This window comes from Oryza glaberrima, chromosome 2 (assembly GCF_000147395.1).
Source record: "Oryza glaberrima chromosome 2, OglaRS2, whole genome shotgun sequence".
NCBI classification, from domain to species: domain Eukaryota; kingdom Viridiplantae; phylum Streptophyta; class Magnoliopsida; order Poales; family Poaceae; genus Oryza; species Oryza glaberrima.
Genome location: NC_068327.1, coordinates 8834022 through 8855123, shown reverse-complemented (window position 1 = coordinate 8855123; position 21102 = coordinate 8834022). Strand labels below are relative to the sequence as shown.

At 43.0% G+C, this 21102-nt stretch overlaps 3 protein-coding genes across 3 annotated transcripts; 2 read left to right on the top strand and 1 right to left on the bottom strand.

The window, feature by feature from the left end:
* Window positions 1–3128: 3128 nt before the first annotated feature.
* LOC127764801 (protein THYLAKOID RHODANESE-LIKE, chloroplastic) lies at window positions 3129–6528 on the bottom strand. Its single transcript, XM_052289718.1, has 9 exons — window positions 5833–6528; window positions 5405–5507; window positions 5243–5302; window positions 5016–5090; window positions 4856–4930; window positions 4692–4772; window positions 3991–4182; window positions 3701–3886; window positions 3129–3601 (listed from the first exon to the last, which is right to left on the bottom strand). The coding sequence occupies exons 1-9, from the start codon at window positions 6441–6443 to the stop codon at window positions 3554–3556; spliced, it is 1431 nt and encodes a 476-aa protein (XP_052145678.1). The 5' UTR covers window positions 6444–6528; the 3' UTR covers window positions 3129–3553.
* Window positions 6529–8067: 1539 nt separating this feature from the next.
* Window positions 8068–10159, top strand: LOC127764647 (uncharacterized). Its single transcript, XM_052289554.1, has 3 exons — window positions 8068–8448; window positions 9492–9740; window positions 9875–10159. Exons 1-3 carry the CDS (start codon window positions 8068–8070, stop codon window positions 10157–10159), a joined length of 915 nt encoding a protein of 304 aa, XP_052145514.1.
* Window positions 10160–11903: 1744 nt separating this feature from the next.
* On the top strand, window positions 11904–12556 carry LOC127764603 (basic blue protein-like). The gene is made up of 2 exons (XM_052289500.1): window positions 11904–12171; window positions 12260–12556. Exons 1-2 carry the CDS (start codon window positions 12003–12005, stop codon window positions 12457–12459), a joined length of 369 nt encoding a protein of 122 aa, XP_052145460.1. The 5' UTR covers window positions 11904–12002; the 3' UTR covers window positions 12460–12556.
* The last annotated feature ends 8546 nt before the right edge of the window (window positions 12557–21102 follow it).

Genomic DNA, 21102 nt, shown 5'->3' with positions numbered 1-21102 from the left:
TCACGCAATGGATTAGACATGGATTCGACTGATCATCACGAGTTTTACGTATATACAAGTCCCGAACACACCATATCCTTACTGCAGTACTCCCTCTATTTTTTTAATATATACGATATTGTTGATGTAGCATTTAGACATATATATTTGACCACTCATTCTATTTGAGAAATTATATAACTGTTTAAAAAACAGAGAGAGCACTAAATATAAAGGGGCCTCACAACCGTCTCCTCCTCCTCCCTCCTCTCCCCTCCTCCACACCGCCGTCCCTACACCCGCCCCCACTGCCGTCTCCCCCCACCTGCCTCCTCCGTGCCTCCTCTCTCCTAGCCCGGGGATCTTGGTGATGGCGACGGCGGCACGACAGCACGCGACAACAGCGGCGCCCTCCCCTCCACCAGATCCGGCAGGAGGGCGGCGCTCCCCTTCGCCAGATCTGACGGAAGGGGATGCGGCGGGCTCCCCAAGCCATCTGCCTCATCCCCGCTGTCCTCATCGCTGACGGCTGCATTATTACTGTCGCGTCTTTGTCATTGTTGCCCGCGCTCGCCCTTCCCGGTCTAATTAAGCTCGGGAACTGTGACTTTTTTTAGTGATTGTGACTGTGACTTAGCAAATTGTTTTTGGTTGATTTTGATTCCTAAATATGTTTGGATGGTGAATCTTTCTCTTAATGATTGTGATTTAGTGAACTTTTGATGGATATAGTGATGTGAATCCGCTCTGCAGTGCTTGCTCAGCTCGGTTTGATTCCAGTCGAGCCGAGCGTTTTTTTTTTTTGGACTCGTTCGCCCCTAAAGGTGCTTGTTCTTGGGTAAAACTGGCAAGTATATATTATTATATATGTCGATTCTACAGGCAGCACCGATGACCGAAGTGATCAGTGCCGCCTGCTGGGTATCGGTTGGAAAATTTGACACCTATGACTGGTTCCCAATCGGCACAAAAGACTTTTTTGCACTAGTGTTTTGATTCTTTAGTTTTATTCAAATAAATAATTAGGATTTGTGCATCTGCAGAGGTCGGAAATGTAAGTTTTTCCATTATCTGAAAAAACCCTCTCTCTCTCTCTCTGCACACGCTATTGCATTTTTTTTCTTTGTTGAATTATTGGAACGTGGGGATACTCATCAGCATGGTTGATCAATGACATACTAGTATATTTTTTCATTAAGTAACATAAACCTGTTGCAGGTAAGTGGTATAATAATAAGTACTTCCTCCGTTTCACAATGTAAGTCCTTCTAGCATTTTCCATATTCATATTGATGTTAATGAATCTAGATGAATATATATGAATGTGGAAAATGATAGAATGACTTACATTGTAAAACGGAGGGAGTAAATATGAGGTAGAAAATGACTTGTAGCCAGAAGATTTGACTGCACGTGCTTTACACAATTGCACATTATATAGATTCTATAATGCTAGAAATTAATATCAAAGATGATAAGAGAAGAAAGGAGAAATGAGAGAATATATATATATATCAATGATCACAAAGCTAAAAATAATATCGAGGCGGTGTGCAAAATTGCTAGATGAGATGATATGATGTGTATAACCTTATGACAGAAGAGAAACAACGTGCACTATAGATAAATTAATACTGAAAGACTAAAAATAATTAAGATGTGTGGTTTTTTAATAGAAAAGAGAATTAGTATTAACTACTGCTATCAAGTGCAACAGTTGATTGAAACTGATCGAGGTGCTAAATGTTTTGGCCATATGCATGAATCCGATTGTTAGAAAGAAGGATATAAGATTAGCTCGGTAACTTCTAATAATTGAGACAGCTGTATGCAGAGTTCATTTATCATAATATATAAAGAATAAAGTCTATCACCGGTCTTTAAACTTGTACCGCTATGTCATCCCGGTCCCTAAACTCGCAAATCGACTGTTCAGGTCCTCAAACTTGTTCGAATATGTCATTCCGGTCTCTAAACTTGCATATCACTCGTTTAGGTCCTCCAACTTGTTCAGTTGTGTCACCCCGGTCTCTAAACTTGGATTTGAATATCATCTGGGTCAAATAGGACGGTCTAAAGACTTTATATTTAAAAATAATTCATAACTTTTTCATGTGAACTCTAATGAAGACAAACTTTATATCAAACTTGTAGCCCTCGACGCAAAAAAAAAACTTGTAACCCTTGACGCGATCTACAACTTTGCAGTTGAATTTTTTTACTTTAAGACATTTTTTGTCCCAAAATGTAATTTTAAAATTAAAATTTCAAAATCTGTAAACATGCAACAATATTTTGGGACCCTAAACAGTTTTAATCCAAAAATGTTTCAACTACAAAGTTGTAGGTCGCGTCGAGGGCTACAATTTTAATATAAAGTTTGTCTTCATTAGAGTTCACATGAAAAAGTTATGAATTATTTTTTGATATAAAGTTTTTAGACCGTCCTGTTTAGGGACCGGGGCGACACAACTTAACAAGTTGGAGAACCTAAACGAGTGATCTGCAAGTTTAGGGACCGAGATGACACAGTCGAACAAATTTGAGGACCTGAACGGTCGATTTGCGAGTTTAGGGACCGGAATGACACAACGGTACAAGTTTAGGGACCGGTGATGGACTTTACTCATATATAAATGTAATAGATACTACTGTTTCTTTTCAGGTTCACTACGTTTCACGTATAGTTTCGTAGATCATTTTTTAATTATTGTTTGTGACGCTCTGAATTCTAATTACTGTGGACCTGAACATAATGCATGCATGGTAGCAGATCGGCTAGACTAATCTAATGTTAGTTTCAAAAATCCAATGCGACTGGACACCTAAAAACTTCCAACGCAAAATGCTTTAGGCCTCATTTCGATGGGCCACAAATCGTGTCCAGGCCAGAATTTTGTTATTTCTGGTCCATGGGCAGGAAACATGGCCATCGAATATATGGGCTGTCATTTAAGTATTTTTCTAGCCCATACACTTGGATGGGCTAGAGTTGTGACCCATCCGTATAGGCCCAATTAGGCTGTGTTGATCACTGCGTGGCCCTGGTGTTTAGGCCCATTGAAAGAGATGCACCAGAGTCCCGATAGCATGAAAAGTTAAGGTACACGTCAGCGTTATAAAAAAATTGCCAGAAAAGATGATACAACTTTGTATTGAAAATTTTGAAATCCTTGAAAAACATACTTTTGCTTCACAACTGGACTCTATCCAGATCATGTTTTGTCATCCATTTGAGCTGATGATTTACACGTCAAGCATGTCAAGTATAGTACAGGACATGAACTCTTTTTAGTGCTAGTGATCCCACATTTACAGGTGCAAAAAGATGAAAAACAAAACGAAAAATCAGAACGCATCAACTGGATACACCATACCCAAAGATGTACTTAAAAAAACCTTGCCCCCCAATGAGATAATATAAGGATCGGACTACATATTGATACAACAAAACACTCTTCCTTTTGATATCATATAAACAGCTCGATTCCATCTCCTCTAGGCCTGGTAATATATATCTTGTACAGATATGCCGTCGAGATCAACGATGAACTCGGTCTTCAGCAACTTATGCCTATGGTGCCGATGGTGAAGGCGACGATGGTGGTTTGAGGTCTGGATACTGCATTGCAAATTCACAAATGTAGGTTTGATGACAATGGCATTGTTTGCAGCTTATGTTCATATGGCAATGGAGCTTGAGAAGCTGTAGCTAGCTTACATTCGGGTAAGGGGAAAGAGGTCTCGGAGCTGCAGGTGGCGCCGCCTCTGGGGCGGCTTCTGCTACTGGTGCTGCGTTAACTGCAGGTGCAGATTCGGTCGCTGCGCTCTCGGATCCCGACTCATTTTTAGTCGCCTCAGCCGGTGCCAGTGGCGAAGGGGAGGATGGTGGTTTGAGATCCGGATACTGCATAGAATTTGCAAATGCAGAGTGATGAACACTATGTCAAGGAATGATTTATCAGGTGAAAGAGATGAATGGCAATGAGTATATATCAGGTGTGGACTTACATTTGTATATGGTGAAAGAGGTGTCGGCTCTGCAGGAGCTGCCTCTGTACTGGTCTCTTCTACCGGTGCTGCCGGTGGTGCAGCGGTAGCTGTGGCGGCAGCTGGAGCAGCTTCTGCTGTTGCTGGAGCAGCTTCTGTGATTGCTGGTTGGCTCTTGGTACCAGTAGAAGGCAGCAGAGCCTGACCGATTTCCTGCAGATTGCAAGAGGGTATTACCATTTTACAGAACAAAACCTTGTAACGAGTATTTACTATGTGAAGAATGTGAGTTTTCTGAGTTCAGAAAAAAGGGACAGCAGAGTCTGGCAATGCAAACTGCAAATCCCATCAGGAAAACCAGGTAAATATATTGAATGTTACATCCATTTTGCACCTTATCCATCTTGCTAATAGTACCAATCACACAATACTGTGAACAGTTGGCAACAGAGGTCATGAGGTCCACATAAATCTGAAGTTCTAACTATGTTTTGATTGGTTTGACAAAAATGCAAATTCAAAGAACTTGATGTTTAGTACATTTTTGGTCTTGATGTTTCTACTTACAAGACTTATTAGCGGTGTACCTGCTAGGAATGCTACTAAACTAAATACAATAGGTTCATGCATGCCTAAACTCTCCAGGAATGAACTTGATCCTATTAAGAAATATTAGTCAGTGAGAAACAAGAAACTGAATATTCAGTAAGATAGATGGCTACCTTTATTTCATCAACAAGCTCCTTTGGAGCAACCTTTTTGTTGAAGAAATCATCGATCTGTTTAAGGGTTCTCTTTCGGTCCTGTAAGCAGCACAACAGTAAGAGCTTGTCATCGAAAAGGAACGTTGTTCATATCTCTGAAGTTCATTCAGAAGAGTAGGCACCTCAGCATATATGAGTTTACTTGCAACTAGCTGGACAATGGCAGCTGACCCCAAAAACTGAAGCACAGTCTCTATCTACAGCATAGATATTACATGATCGGTAAGAACACAGAAGCAACTCCACAAAACATCAAAAAAAAAAACTTCCAAGCTGATCAACCTCTGTGTAGGCAAGTATTCCCAAACCAGTAGCTGCAGCAAGCCCAAGTGTGACAGGCAAACCATCTGTGCCATCCTGGTATTTTTACACGTCATAATCAGAATTCGACAACATATATACAAATTCGAATCGACAAGAGAGTTGCATCGAGACCTTAGAATACAAAGAAATTAAATCAAACATAGTTGACACATCCTCAAAAGGTCATATTGATAATGATAACTCACCCCGATTAGATCGCTCAAGCTGAATCCCTTCTTGGGAGCTGTCCAGGGAAGACTACTGCTCTGCAGTTGAACACTAGCCAATGGTGACATTTTTGTTGAGCGAATGTAAATGTCAGCTCACAGCGAGAAACCAAGAACAAAGCTGTGCAAAGAGTTAAATACCAGCCATCCTCGGCGTCCCTCTGCACCATCCTTCACTGCAAAAGCAGCTTTGTAACCATTCGCTGTTACAAGCTCAGCAACCAGCTCGGAGTTCCCATCAAACCTGGTTTGCATAATATCCAAGCTAAATAAATGTTCAGGAGGAGAAAATAAACAAATTGAATCATGTACACTTGATGGTATAATTATTTGAAGTCTGACAGTTGTTCACAGATTTCTTGTGATATTGTTCAATCTTCTTCTTCAGAAAGAAAAAAATGTAGCCAACTCTGAACATTGCTATTGTGTTCCATTTGCAGCAAAAATAAAAGAAAATTTTTGTTTCTTTTTCCCTGAAATGAACTCGGACCATACAGAATTGATGAACAAGAGAGATTATTAAGAATATAACCACATTGCAATTAGCAGCAAAGATTTGAGGTGCTCACTTGTCAAGGATGACCAATGTGGTGTTCTCGGGGTCCTTGAACCTCAGCGACAGCTTCTTGAGGAATCCGTTCTTGTCCTCCCCGTCGTAGGGCACGGCGGCCGCCTTCTTCTTGGCCTCGCGGAGGTCGGGCGCGCCGCTCTGCCGGGCGTCGCCGGGCGGCCTGATGTCCACCAGCTGCGCGCCGGGCTCCTCCACCAGCGCCCGGTACGCGGCGGCCGCCGACACCACGCCGTACGGCTTCGACGCCCCGCCCAGCACCTGCGCGAGCACCAGCGGCAGCGCCACCGCGGCGACCCCCGCCGCCGCCACCAGCGGGTTCTGCGCCACGAAGTCGAGCACCCCGCCGAGGCCGAGGTCCGGGAGCGCGAACTCCCCGCCTCCGCCTCCGCCGCCGCCGGAGTCCGTCGAGAGACGCAGCGTCTCCTCGTAGGACAGCGGCGCGGCGAGCGCGGCGCTGGCTCCGCCATTGGCGAGGCCGAGCGCGGCGCCGAGGATGTCACGGGCTCTTAGCCGCCGCCTCCGGGCGGCGGGAGCGCGCGCGCGGGCGCGAGGCGGGGCGGTCAGCGGCGTGGGCGCGGCGGAGGAGAGGATGGTGGTGGTGGCGGCCATGGCATAACGGTGCGGCCACCGACGGCGAGCGGTGTCGCGAGGAGGAGGTGGCGGCAAAGCTTGTGGCGCGGGAAGCCGGTGGTGGGGCGGCGGAGATGAGGAAGGGGGGTGAGCTGGGAGGTGGCAGCGAATCGGAGACCGCCACGTGGACAAGGAGATCAGACGTCGCAAGCGAACGGCTGAAATTCTACGGCTTTTTTTGTTTTCTTCTCTTTTCCGCGGTACAAACTGTGTAGTGTAGTGTAGTACGCGATGGCAACGGCGCGGCGCGTACGTCGTCAGTACGGCGGCGCGCCGGCGTGTAGTACGTGTACTTCCGCCGCCGGTGGTGCGCCGCCGCCCGCCGGCAATGCGGCCACGTACGGCATTTGCTGGGCTGAGCCAGTATTTCTAGGCCTCATTCGGGAGGAATAAGTTCACTTTAGGTCCCTCTATTTGTCGGTTAGTCCGATAAAATTACTTACGTGGCAATTTTATCAGAAAAAATAATAAAAACCATGGGACCCATATATCAGTTACACAAAAAATAATTAAAAAAAAAGTGTGGCCCATGTGATCTCACATGTCAGCCTCCCTCTTATCTCTGCCTCCCTTTCTCTTCCCTTTCATCTGCGCTCCTACCATGCCGTCACTCACATCCGCCATCGATATTGACTTCGCCCAGCGTACCGCCACCTTTTGTCTACTGCGCCTACCACGCCGTTGTCCACTACCTCCGTGTCATCCCCAATGTGCCCGGGTCGTCGCATTTCCGTGCCAGCCCTTTGGTGGCTACGAGCTAGGCCCTAGCGAAGCTGGTTGTTTCTGTTGCCGTCTGATGAGAGAGGGGAAAGAGAGAGGAGGAGAGGGGGAGGTGATGAAGAAGATGATATCAGAACAACATATGGGTCTCATCTACTGACTCAACTAGTCAACCGCGATCAATATAACACGTTAAAAACCACACAAAAGTTTATTTGTACAATATTTAGAGATGGGAGATGTTATATACTCCCTCATTTCCTAAATGTTTGACACCGTTGACTTTTTTAAACATGTTTGACCGTTTGTTTTATTCAAAAACTTTTGTGATATGTGTAAAACTATATGTATACATAAAAGTATATTTAACAATAAATCAAATGATAGAAAAAGAATTAACAATTACTTAAATTTTTTGAATAAGACGAACAGTTAAACATTTTTAAAAAAGTCAACGGCGTCAAACATTTTGGAATGGAGGTAGTATTTCATGCTACGGTGATTTAATCTTGAGCGAGGTAAAGTAGACTTATTTCACCAAATTCAAATCGTTTCGAAATTTGCGACTCCGATGAAATATTCGAAAGCGAAGCCACGTGGTTTGACCGGCGTCGCGAAGCCCAGCCACGCCACGCCACAGTCTTTCCAGAAGAGCTCACAGCTCACCCAGTCTCGCAGAGTCGCAGTGTCCTCCTCTCTACGTGCCGCCGCATGCACGCCGCCACGTCGCGCGCCATGGCCACCCCTGCTCTCCGACCTGAACCTACCCGTTTCGTCGGCAAGCACGCGCGCCGCGCTTTTCTTCTTCCCCGCTCTCGCCTCCTCCATCCCATCGCGCCACGCGAGCTCGATCGATCGAGGTGTGTACACAAGGTGTTCGACAATGGTGAAGCTGGCGACGGCGAGGGAGTGCCGGGCGTACGGCTTGGGCGGCGGGGGGCGGGCGGCGCGGGGGAGGTGGGAGTACATCAACGCCGGGGCGTACGTCTTCGCGGCGGTGCTCCTAGCCGGCGGCTTCGGGTGGCACCTCTCCGCGTGGTCCGCCACCACCAGGTCCGGCCTCGCCGCGGCGGCGCTCGGGCTCCTCCTCCTCCTCGCGGTGAACGCGCACGACCTCCTGGCGCACGCCGCCGGCGTCGACTACAGCCTCGCGCTCGCCGCCGGGCTCGACAGCCAGTTCGCTCTCGTCGAGGTCGCCGTCCCCGCCGTCCACTTCGCTGGCACCGTGCTCACCCTCATTGCGCTCATCTTCTTCGAGATTCAGGTTTCGATTAATTACTTTACTTCCCCTCTGCTTTTTATTTTTAAGAGTGTTGCTAATAGTATAGTGCTTTATTCAGTAGTGATGATAAACGTTTTCTGGTTTTCAAAGGGCAAAGTTGTGGTGAAAACATCTCAAAAAAATAAATATGTAGTGAAAACATTTAAAAAACAAAATAGTAGTGACAGAGTGTACTAACTAGAAGCAGCAATATAAATTTCTCCTGTCCCATAAGGTCTGTATTAATTAGTCTCTCTGATTTTAATTAAGAGTGCTGCTAACTAGCTATAACAGTCTAGTGCTTTATTACGTAGTGGTGACAACATTTCTAATTTCATAAGGCAAAGTTGTAGTGAAAACATTTCAAAAATATAATCTGTACTGAAAATATTAAAAAAACAAAATGGCAGTAACAAAGTATACTAACTATAAGTACTCCCTCCGTTTCATAATGTAACTCATTCTAGCATTTTCCACATTCATATTGATGTTAATGAATCTAAACATATATATCTATTTAGATTCATTAACATTAACATCAATATGAATGTGAGAAATGATAGAATGACTTACATTGTGAAACGGAGGAAATAGCGCACATATTTCTCCTGTCACAGCATGAACTTTGGAGAAAATGAACTAAGTCGTGAATCTTATAGACCTGTTTGTAAAAGAGGATTTTTTTTTAAAGATTTCTCCGCATGTTGATTTGTTTTTCTTTTTGATAAGTAAATGAGTACCGACTAGTGAGACCAGACGGATATGCAAATTAATTCCTATTTACTTCCGTTAAAATGTCTGGAACTAGCCAGCTAGCTAGCATAAACGTTCCAAAATTCAGTATCGCCGGTACGATTTTGAGTGTCAGTTAATTCCACTTATCTTAAATTGAAAAGTTTACTAGTGTAAAAGTCCAGAACAATAAAGATCAATTCAGAAATTCTTGCTACCATCATATTTTGTCAAGAGTTCAGTAACTTAGAACACAGAAGACCAATGATGGCACAAGTGTCACTTAACTAGCACAACTCAATTTTCCATTACAGATGGCAAGAGGGTACAGGCACAGCCTAGAGAAGCACGGCCTGAACATGCTCATCGCCGGGCCGGCGCTGTGGTTACTCGGATCCATACAAAACATCTGCCAGGTATACGAACACGCCAACGGGCATGTCCAGATCCTCCAGAAATGTGTCCAAACGCCGCTGCTGCTAGGGAGCACGCTGTTCTTGATCGGCGGCATCATCAACCGCCACGACATCCACAGCCAATCGACATCCCGTTCAGAGCTACTGGTAATTTGCACAAACCTCTGAATGTCTGAAAGTTGCAATGAGAACACATGACATATGCATGAAGCCGATCAGTGTGGATATATATGCTACTGTACCTACTCGAGTAATAATTGTCACTCCGCTCTGGGATGCAGGGGAGGAGCTGGGGATGGTTCTGCGTCTCCGGCAGCCTGCTGTTCGTCGCGGCGGGGCTGCTGAACCTCCTCAAGGTGTTCAAGATGCAGCAGATGGACGGGCGGGGACTGGAGAAGCTGCGCGGCGGCGCGCAGGAGCGGCTGAACAGGGAGAGGGAGGGCAAGGTGCCCCTCATTCTTGAGGAAGGCCGGAGGAGGACCCCGGCTCCGGTGTCGGGCCAGGTCCCGCCGCCTCCGGCTGGGTCCTACAAGGAGGCCGTCGTCAGCGGCGCGCCGGCTGGCTAGCTAGCTAGCTTAGCAGCTGCACTGCACTGCACACAGTGTAACGATGAGAATAAGGGAGGTGACAAAACAAGGTGCCATGCATTACTGCCATTGCCACACTGTAATTTCGTATTTGCAGCTGTCACGTACTGTAGACTGTCTGAAACTTAGATGTGTGCCTGTGAATTTATGGTCGATATATTACATGGTGTAATAAGCTTTTTGCTCTCCTGCATATATTTGGCAAATAAAATCAGCATCATCAGCCTATATATGCGATGAAGGTTTTCACTGTCTGTTGTGTTCTTGCAAAACGGATGGAGTAAGTTGTGAAAACCAAACCAGCCGAACATAACAATTCTGGTCAGGTCTGTCACGTAAATTTCTGAATCCATCCACCTGTCAAGGTTCAAATTAATCAAATATTTGTGTGTTCTCATTGGAGTAGAGGACTACTTAATTTCATTGCCTGAATTGCAAAATTCTGAATCCAGGTTCTGACCAGAAACTCTGCAGGTCTTTTGTAGAATCTCAGAATGGTTCTAATGTAGCCTATCATTTTTCCAGACCATTGCTACGGAAAAATCAGAAGAAGGAACTATGCCATTTCTTTGTTAGAAAAAAAAGTTCATTTTTCTTCCCAACAATTTATCAGAGCACTTACCCGTCGTTTTACACCCCGAACTCGGTTCACCTTACTCCCTAAGATATTTCTCTCTTTTTTATGTATCAGTCGTATTTTGGACTGAAGTTTGATAGAATCAATAGCTGTATCATAACATACCTTGATATTTTTAAAATGTTTATCACTGTTTATATAAATTAAAATCACTAAGACTGATTTAAAAAATCAAGGTTTTAAATTTTAAATAAATAGTTACGAAAATAATTTGGAACTTTCATAGTGATGTCATCCATGGCTTTAACAATTTTCAACTTAAAATACGATTTATATAAAGAGAAACAAAATATTATTAAGTATTAAAGTGAACGTCTTTAATATTATTTTGGAAAGGTAAAATGACCATCATCTCCTATTTAATTGGTGGTTTATTGTCGGATTGACTCAATTAAGGGTATGTAGTATGTACAAAAATAAAATCTAATATGGGCTCTATGTATTAATACATGTCACTATACTATTATATCCTATTATATCCTATAATAGTAGAAATTATATCCTATAATAGTACTATAATAGTAGAAATAACGAGACCTTTTAATTATTAGTGCTCTATTTTTTTCTATTATCATTCTTTCGTTTTCTCCACTATCGTGCAACAAAAAATTCCGTTAATAAGTGATAAGAATCGACTATAAGCCATTGCCATACGCAACAACAATGTTAATTTCTGTTTTATTTCCTTTCTCTCGTCACCAAATTTACTTGATGAAAACTCGTTATTGAACACCATTTTGCTCAATTGTCATCTGCATACTATTTTTGAAACTGACCAATCAGGCAATATCTTTGTGATTGAGATGAAGGGATATGCTAAGATGTCCAGGGGAATTGTCCAAATGCTAAGATTGAGGCAAAAGGTTACATTTGGGATGTCTTTATCTCATCCAATTAATCCACGGATACCATGAAATTAAATGCTTGGAATTAACGCCTTCTATATATTTCAGTGAACAAATCTTCAGATATAGAACTCCCATTTTGCCGAACATTAATTACCAAGGTACAAAACCGAATCGCCCCTATAAATTAAGAGGGATCAGTCGCACCTCGCCGAGCCAACATTCAGATCATCAACCACAAGTTCAGAAAATAAATCAGTCAGTAGCTCATCCGGTTGCCATTGCCAATATAGTTCTTGCGAGTAATCAGTTCAGTTTAAGCCGCTACTAGTACAAAACAATGGCACGGGCAGGAAGCGTCTGCGTCGCCGTTCTGCTGGCCGTCTGCTGCGCCGAGACGATCCTCGTCGCCGGCGCGACGGAGTGGCACGTCGGCGACGATAAGGGCTGGACCTTCGGCGTCGCCGGCTGGGAGAACGGCAAGGCCTTCAAGGTCGGCGATGTGCTCGGTGAGTAGCAATATGTGTATCAACTTTTACAGTACAAATTAAACCACAGTAATAATTAACTAATTACGTTGTGATGATCGATGAGAAGTGTTCAAGTACAGCCCGATGATGCACAACGTGCTGCAGGTGGACCATGCCGGGTACGACGGCTGCAAGGTCGGCGCCGGCGACAAGAAGTACGCCTCCGGCAACGACAGGATCACCCTCGCCGCCGGCAAGGTCTTCTTCATCTGCGGCTTCCCCGGGCACTGCGCCAAGGGCATGAAGATCGCCGTGGCCACCAAATAGATGTTGTTTGTTGTGTTGATCCATTTATCAATGCATGTGATCAAAATAATGTGCTCCCCGTTTGTCTTTTATTTAGTTTTTGGGATAAAAAACTAATATTTATACTCGTAGAGCATTTGAATTGTTTGTTCACGCACAAAAAAAATTCAGTTTCATCGTCCTGTTATCGATAATAATTTCACATCAACAATTGATGCATTTGTAATTGGTTTTGACGATTGTCTCTAGATATGTCAATTGGATCCCAATTTTTCATTGGGATTTCTCCTATTAGAGAACAGGGATGGTTGGAATTGATTTCCCACATGGGATCGATGGGAGGAATCCTGTTCCTGTCGGGTTTTGCAGGGAGGGGAGAGATTCCTTGTGAGACCCGAATATATATGGGGTCTAAATTTAAAGTTTTTGTGCTCGTGACATTTGATTATGTACTACAATGTTATGTTTTTATCATATGAATTAATGGCATCTATTATATACTTAAAAATCTATATCTATAACTAATATAAATATTCGTATTTTTCCGGTCGTCACATCTAATTTTCGTCCTTTTTCATCCGTACACAATCCGATTTGGTTAGCAATAGGGATAGAAAAAAATGCAAAAAAAAAATTAGAAAAAAAATATCGACGGCCGGCGACGCCACCACCGCCGACCACCACCGCCGGAGGGAGAAGAGAGGCGGCGGCGGCGACTGCGGGCGGATCCAGCAGCGGCGGCTCTACCCGCGGACGCCACAGACGCCCTCGTCACCGTCGACGCTGCCGTAGGGACGGTCGTCGCCGAGGGAGCGCAGACCCCGATGATGCCACCGCCGCTCCCCGCCGTCGCCCGCGCCGTGCCGGTGAGACGGGAGGGAGAGGGGAGAGAGAGCGGTGGGAAGCGGCACTGGTGGGGAGAGGCGGAGGGGGAGAGGAGGGGAAGCAGCGCCGGAGGGAGAGGGGGAGGGGTTGAGGCGGCGTTGGGGGCGGCTCGGCTGGGTGGAGGGGGAGGGGGAGGGGGAGGGTTAGGGTTAGGGTTTTCAAGAATTTGGAATTGCAGATCGATCGAGTGTTGGGCCGCGCTTGGGCCGCACGCGGGCCGGCAGATCAGCAAGCGAGAGAAAGAGTATAGAGATATAAATTAGACTTTGGTCGCTTGCGGGCTGAAGAAGAAAGTGGGCTGAAAAAGACCCATAAAGATAAAATGATTTTTATTTAAATAAATGCTAAAATGATATTTGTATTATCAAAATTAGCAATTAAGCTACGAAAATTCCAAGAAAATTTCAATGAGTGTAATTAATAATATAGAAAATTTAATAAACATTAAATCCAACCATAACATTTTATTTCTCACACTTACTTTAATTATAAATTAATTTAATTATATAACTAACTACTTAAAAATACCCAAATATTTCCAACCAGAACATTTTATTTCTCACACTTACTTTACTTAGAAATTAATTTAGTTATATACCTACCTACTTAAAAAATACCTAAATATTTCAGAAAATTTGTATTTCATTTAATTAGAATTTAATATGTTTTAATTCAATTTTATCTTTTTTATCTTTACCCGTAGCAAAGAACGGGCATTTTGCTATCCATTAAAACATCATGTGGCATCTAAACCGTTACATGGCTCTCTAATAAATTAGTGAAATCTATTATATAATAAAGTCCATTAATCTTTCTAGAAATGCTTTTAAACCGTTATGGGGCACCCTACAAACGCTCGTAAACCATCATATGACACTCTAATAAATTAGAGAAAATCCTAGAAATTATAAGAAAAAAAGCAAAATATCTAGCCATCTGTTCTACCTTAAATTGATTTGATGGACCTATTATTTTCAACCTTTAGATCTTGAGATGATCTCAAATATATGTCTAAAAAAATCTCCTTTATCTCGGCATGCGTACTTCCCCTCCTCCCTTAACATACGTGCATGTCCATGTGCAAAAGTTGCGTTTTGGGTTAGCAGAATGAAAGAAAGGGACTGTGGATGTGAATTGTTGATCTTCGATCAAACGGCTGTAGCACTTTCAAGTGATTTAGCTGAATGTCAGCACAGGAAAATTGATATTAACTACACTAAGTGGGGATGAAGTGTATAGGTTTATATTCACCGTGCTCTGCTTTCCCCACCTCATCCGCACTCCCGCTCTCGCATCTTCCCGCGCCACCAGACCGAGTAGACTTCATGGTTGGCATTCAAGAAACCATTGCCCTGCCTCCACATCGATCATGCTCAGCCGAGCCGAGCCGAGCCCCTTCCTTCCCCTCACTGAATTCACCTCCTACTGGGGGTCTCCATCACCGGAAAGCGTCGTTCAATTCGGAAGGTTCGCTTGTTGAACCATATTTGTTCACTCAATCTTTTGGTCTTGATTTCTTCTTTCATTCACGCTATATTGATGCAGGTTGATCCGTTCCTGTTGTCCCTCAGATTATTTAAGCATTAAAAAATATAGAGAGAGAGAGAGAGATTTGGTTTTGGCAATTCTTCAGGTTTCTACTATCCCTATTCAACAGGATTCAAACTTTATTCAGCCTGCTGTACACTTTGTTAAAGGATCCAATTCATTCGTGGTATTAGATCAGGACTCTAAACATCACTGGTGGGTATACCAATTTTACATCATTGCTGCACCTATAATTTGTTTTATTTCTGAATTCCGATTGCAGAACGCTGTAGTAGTAGTAGCAGTGCTGCTACTAAAACAAATTATAACCGTCAGGGATGTAACAATCCATTTACTTTATGTCCAAAAACTTACGTCTTTTGAAATGTGCTCAATTGAAAAGAAAAACTAAATAAGCTAATTTTTCATATATATAAGTGGACTAAAATATATTCTACATCCTCGTTTAATCGACTTTATAAGTTGTTTTATATAAACTTTTTAGTATATCACAAATTCATTTACTTTCTGTGCACTTTAATGCCATTAAAAACACGAAGTTGTCTCTGCTGATTGATTTGTTGGTCTTACAGCCGTGCCAAGCCGCCGCTACCGGCCGGGAAGGGGGGTGCAAGCGACCTTTGCTTGACGCCGGCCTTGCATTGCCTCGTCGCCACCAACTCGTGGGCCTCTCCGCCGCTGGTGTCCTGTCCCGTGCTAGCTGTCTCCCTTTACTGGACGATCGCCTCGCCTCATCGCCCGCCACCCCGACCTCTCCACCGGCCATCTCCGCAGGTTGCTCCACCCCCAACGCTCTCTATTCGCAGCGCCATCCACCGGCTTGCTTGTTTAGGAAAGAAGTTTGGTCCCGGGGGCAAATATATCATTTTATGAAAATTCTCTCTCCAAAAATAGCAGGAAATCATTAAATAACGTGTATGGTGTCTATCAGCAAACTACCACATTTTGTTGAGTGTCCCAAGAAAATTCGATCGAGTTCTTACAGTGCTCTCAACAAATGTTTTTTTAAGTATCTTGTAGCAAATTTTACCAGAAAATTATGTATATGTTGTTTTAAGCATAGACAAGAACCCTAAGGCGATTAATTCCCCGGGGCAAGGATGGGAACAACGTTCTCCCCCATTGTATTTGCCGGTGATAGGTACAGGGATTTTTTTTTTTTGACTTGTGAGAACGTAGATGAGAATACATTTCCATGCGGGGGCATTCCCCGTTGACATTCCTAATTGTATCTACTGGTTGTCGACCCGTGCACCCATATGAGCAACATATATTTCAATATAATATAGTTTTAGTAATTTCAAATATAATGTAGGTATCTCACAATTTCCATTTTTTCCTCTAGTATATTTCTTCAAACAAGAATGCCTGCTTTGTTCAAATAGTTTTTGTGATCAATTTTTTTTTAGACATTGCCTCAAAAGTGTGTGTATATATATATGATGGTTTTATTATTATTTTCTTGCTTGATCATATTCGTGCATAGTTGAAAACCGGTCATTGTTCAATTCAGTGAGAAAATTCCCTATAACGTGCTTCTAAATTTTCACTCTATCCCTTCTCTACACCATGAGATTCGGCCACTCTAATATTTTCTTTAATAACTGAAAATTATTATTCAGTGGAAACGGGGCAGTATATATAGTTATTTTGGAAAAAAAAAAATAAGTCAGTTGACAGTCAACTAGCGGAATAAGTGGGTAGGGCATCAAAATACAAAAGTCAGGGTTAAAAAAAAAGTGTTTTACAATATTTTCTACTAGTAGAATCAATCTAAACCCTTTATTTTTCCTAATCCAATAGATCATAGCTATTTACACAACCACATCAACTACTTGTATTACAATATTTTTTTTTCTGCTGGTAGAACTCGTAAATTAACGATTGGTATCACTTCTAATATGATAATACTGATAGAAAAATACTAGTAGCAAAGAGCATCATAATGGTCTTAAAAAAGATGGCAAAAAGTTAGGAAGATTAAAGAAATTGTGAAAAATTCAGAGGCATTAAGAAGAATTTTCTCATCCTTAATTTACCAGCTGTAGGTTACTTCGTCCGTTTCACAATGTAAGTCATTCTAGCATTTCTGTTGACAGAAAACACGAGGCCTGGGAGATATGCTTAACTCTAGTGCAGGTCCAAAGCTTGCCTTCGAATATATGAGCGTGCCAGTTGATTTGATCCTGTAATCAACAAGAAATAGAGACAAAGAATTCGTGGTTAAATCTATAAATGATAGCCGATCGGCTAGGTGCCGATGACATATCATTTATCTTTGAGCCGATGTCATATATGAATCGATCGGCGGTTATAAATAGACAGTGAGGAACTAAATCTATTCGATCGGCTGTAGATATTAACGATATATAGTTCTTATATTAATATATACTTAAATCAAGTGATTGGGATAGATCGGTCATCGATCACCATCCCGAGACAGTATAAATCACTTAGATCGAAATATATATTAATAACAGGATTATATATGTTTATAGCATAGCCAATCAGATAGATCTAGTATGTATCGGCTAATACTCCGATACTACTCTATATAAAGATATCAAAACAAGTATAATATACCAAACAAAAGCTTAATATACTTAAATGCAATAAGATCTTGACATAAAGGGCGGATTTAACATGTCACTGAAGCATATAGATCGAATATGGTTAAATTAGATAAGATCGGCTGAAACTCCGATACTACCCTAATCGGCAACCAGAGGACAGGCTAGAGATCGATATTCTAAGCACGACTTAATAGATCAAACTCAACTGATGCAGTATTAAGTATGAAAAGAAGAACAATATCTAGACAATCAAGCCGCTAGATGTTTCATAAAGTGGTAGATATCTTATATAATCTAGGACAACGTCGCTATTTAACCTAATCGGCTGCCTTCTATTAGCAGATGTTAGCCGATTGTAGGTTAGATGACGATATTGCCAAAGATTATGTAAAATATATGATAACTCGATGAATTATATAGACAAGATTAAAGTGTCATAAAGATGGAAGCACTAATCTCGAGAACACAAGTCGTCATAACAAGTTTTACCTCTTGTTGAAGATCAAAATCGATGCAGCTCAACCCGAAAGCAAGAACTTGTCGAAACAAAACTAAAGCAAAAAGGTGGCGATGCGCCGAAATTGTATTGAACGTGTGTGTTAAAAATTACATAGGGCTTGGGGTTTATTTATACCCGAGAATTACAAGATATGTCCATACCAAACACGACCACTATCTCTAACAAACTCTAAGATACCATAAGTCTTTGCGGTAGACTTTTGCCCAAACATATATCTAAGGAAGTTACATAAAACATCCTAACTAATAGATACAATTGCGTTCTCAGGACTCTATCCATGTGCGGCAATCATCTTGAAGCACCTCAATTCAACCCGATATCATACACCAAATTATACTGTCGGAATCGGCTGCACCGGCTTACCTAGTCCGACTCAGACCTAGCCGATCCTAATCGTAGCCGATCTGGACTTCAGCTAATTCTTGCTCTGTTCTCGGATCAATCTCCGCCTTCGACTCCACCTCGATCTAATCCCCTTTTCCGATGCTGATATTACCAAATTTGGTCGTTAACACATGCCCCCCAAGTCCGGGATATTTGATAATGTTCCGGATTTGCTGTGTACCGACTCCGAGCAAGTTTCGCACTCTGCTGTTTTTCGACCGTTATTCTATCGTTTTAAATACCAACCGTTGCCCTCGAGAAATCTCATGCCGTGACTTCCTTTTTCACCGCTCAAGCGAAACTTTGTCCTTTCTCTCTCCGGCGATTCCTCCGACGCAAAAGCGATCCCCAGGCGATTTCGCTTCTGATCAGATCTCCGCCTGCAGCGATGTCATCTTCCACTAGCCTGTCTACAGCACCATCGGCCGAGTACGCTGAGGTAAGTTCTCACCGGCTAAATCCCTTTTCCTCACATGAAATCGATTTCTCCTTTTCTCATTATGTTTTCTGCTTCCCGATTCCTTTGGATTTGCAGCACCTTTCCAACCTAGTTGCGATTCCCAGCCTATCGCACAAAAACCACTATTTTCTTGGCCCAATCGGCAGTCTTGACCCCATTGATTTCATCATTGGTGAAACCAACAGAATCCCCTTTAGACTAGCCAACCCTAACCTGGGTCACTGGAAGAACACCTTCAAGTTTTGGCCATCTCTCGAAAAGCCTACCCCTGATAAGAGCTGGACCACCTGGTACCAACGCATATCGGCTAGTAAGAAAGTCCACTGGAATGAGATTGGGATCGGCCAAGCGCTTGCTCTCTCCATAGCCAATTCTGCTAAGGATGAACCTCTGATGGCTGCCGCCACCTATTTCTGGTCCAACACCATCAATGCCTTCTTATTTAACCAAGGGCCGATGACTCCAACTTTGATCGACATCATCATGATTACTGGATTAGATGTAACTTCATCGGCTAACCCTATGAGTATGAACACCAAGAACCAATTTGACTTCAAGATAAAATCATAGGAGGGTGGTCTGGTTATGTAGCGACATACATGGGCAAAGGGCCTATCACTCATCGGGAGCACGTAGCTTTCTTGCTAATGTGGCTAGAAAAGTTTCTCTTCTGTGGATCCAGCTGTGGTCCCACAACCAATTGGCAATTTGTAGCCGAAGCCTTAGAATCAAAGAAACAATTCCCCTTGGGCAAAATCCTTCTCGGCTATCTATACCAAATGTTGAACAATGCATCGGCTAAGATAGCCGTCGGCTCAATAGTTGGAGCAGGTGGACCATGGTGGCTACTGCAGACCTGGCTAAACCTGGTAGTCATGAAAGTTGTCAATCAGCCATCTGTAACAGAAGCTGAATTCCCAAGGTTGGAGCCAATTATAGAAGACGATGGAGAAGAACGCACCCATCGCAGATGCATGTCATATGGAGAATATGCATCCACACCAGCCGATGCTGGGGCAAAACTATCGGCTGAGCTGCTCAAAGATTGGTTCTGCAGCTTTTATGAAGGCTTCCAGAAAGATGCCCGGGTTTGGTTTCTTTATGAAGACTCAGCAGACTTTGAGCTCCCATCAGACTTCAGATTTGAAGACATCAATCATGAAAGATATCAAACGTCCAGGGAAGTCTTTACAGCTGCAATCAGCCCATGCATCCTACCTGTCGGTATTCACTAAGGAAGAAATATCCAAGTCTCCTACGAATTCTATCACCCTATAAGTTCAGCTAGACAACTTGGATTAGGCCAACTCCCAATCGGCTTATTCTTTGCTGACAAGAACTAATGCCAAGGAGAAATTTCTTCAACTCTAATGATGGATCGACTGCTTAACCTTCAAGGACCTCCCTTAGGCAGTATCGAGAATATTGAGTTAGCAGGATTCAGGAGCAGGAACTTTGACAGATGGTGGGGTGAATGGAAGTTTCATCTATTTCATCAATCGGCCAAAATGTACATGACAGATCTATTCCCTGACGTCATACCCCAGGTAAACTTTGTCATCACTAAATTTCATAACGGTTAGCCGATTCATTACTTGACTAATCTTTTGTTCCTGTTTTGCAGACAACAGAGTCTTCCCCTTTACATCAGAGCAATAGTGGTAGGAACATTGAATATGCCCCAGGTCTGATTCCTAATGGAGGCGGATTGTCTCCCCCTGTCATCGGCTATCATGCCCCCAAGGTCTCAACCCTCCTCCAAGGCGCCATCAGGGAACCAACTGATGTAACCAAGAAAAGAAAAACTAGATCATCGGCGGTGAGCACCTTGACTCTAGGTCCAAAGAAAAAGGCCAAGCCTAAGAAAACTAAGCCAACCGACGACCTGCCTGCTTTGGATCCATCCATTGAACAAGCTCTGGATGAAGAAGATATTGAGGATGATGTTGACCAGGCTGCAGCCGAAGTAAGTGATACTGAAAAAACACCATCGGCTTCGCCTAAGTAGACACCTCCAACTCCTTCTGCCCCCACTCACTTCTTCAGAGTAAAACATCTTTCCTTGCAAACCCTTTTATAATCATTATTTTTCAGCCGACTACTCATAGGCTTTGTAGTTGCAGAAGAAGAAAACTGCTATAAAGAAGAAATCGGCAGCACCAATTCTCAAACCAGCTCCACCAGTATGACACTCTCAATTTTACTAGTTGATTCCAGCCGATTTTGTCTAACACTTGTCTTTTTACAGCCTCCTCCTCCTCCTTCTTCCCCTGTACAACAATCATCGAGTGACC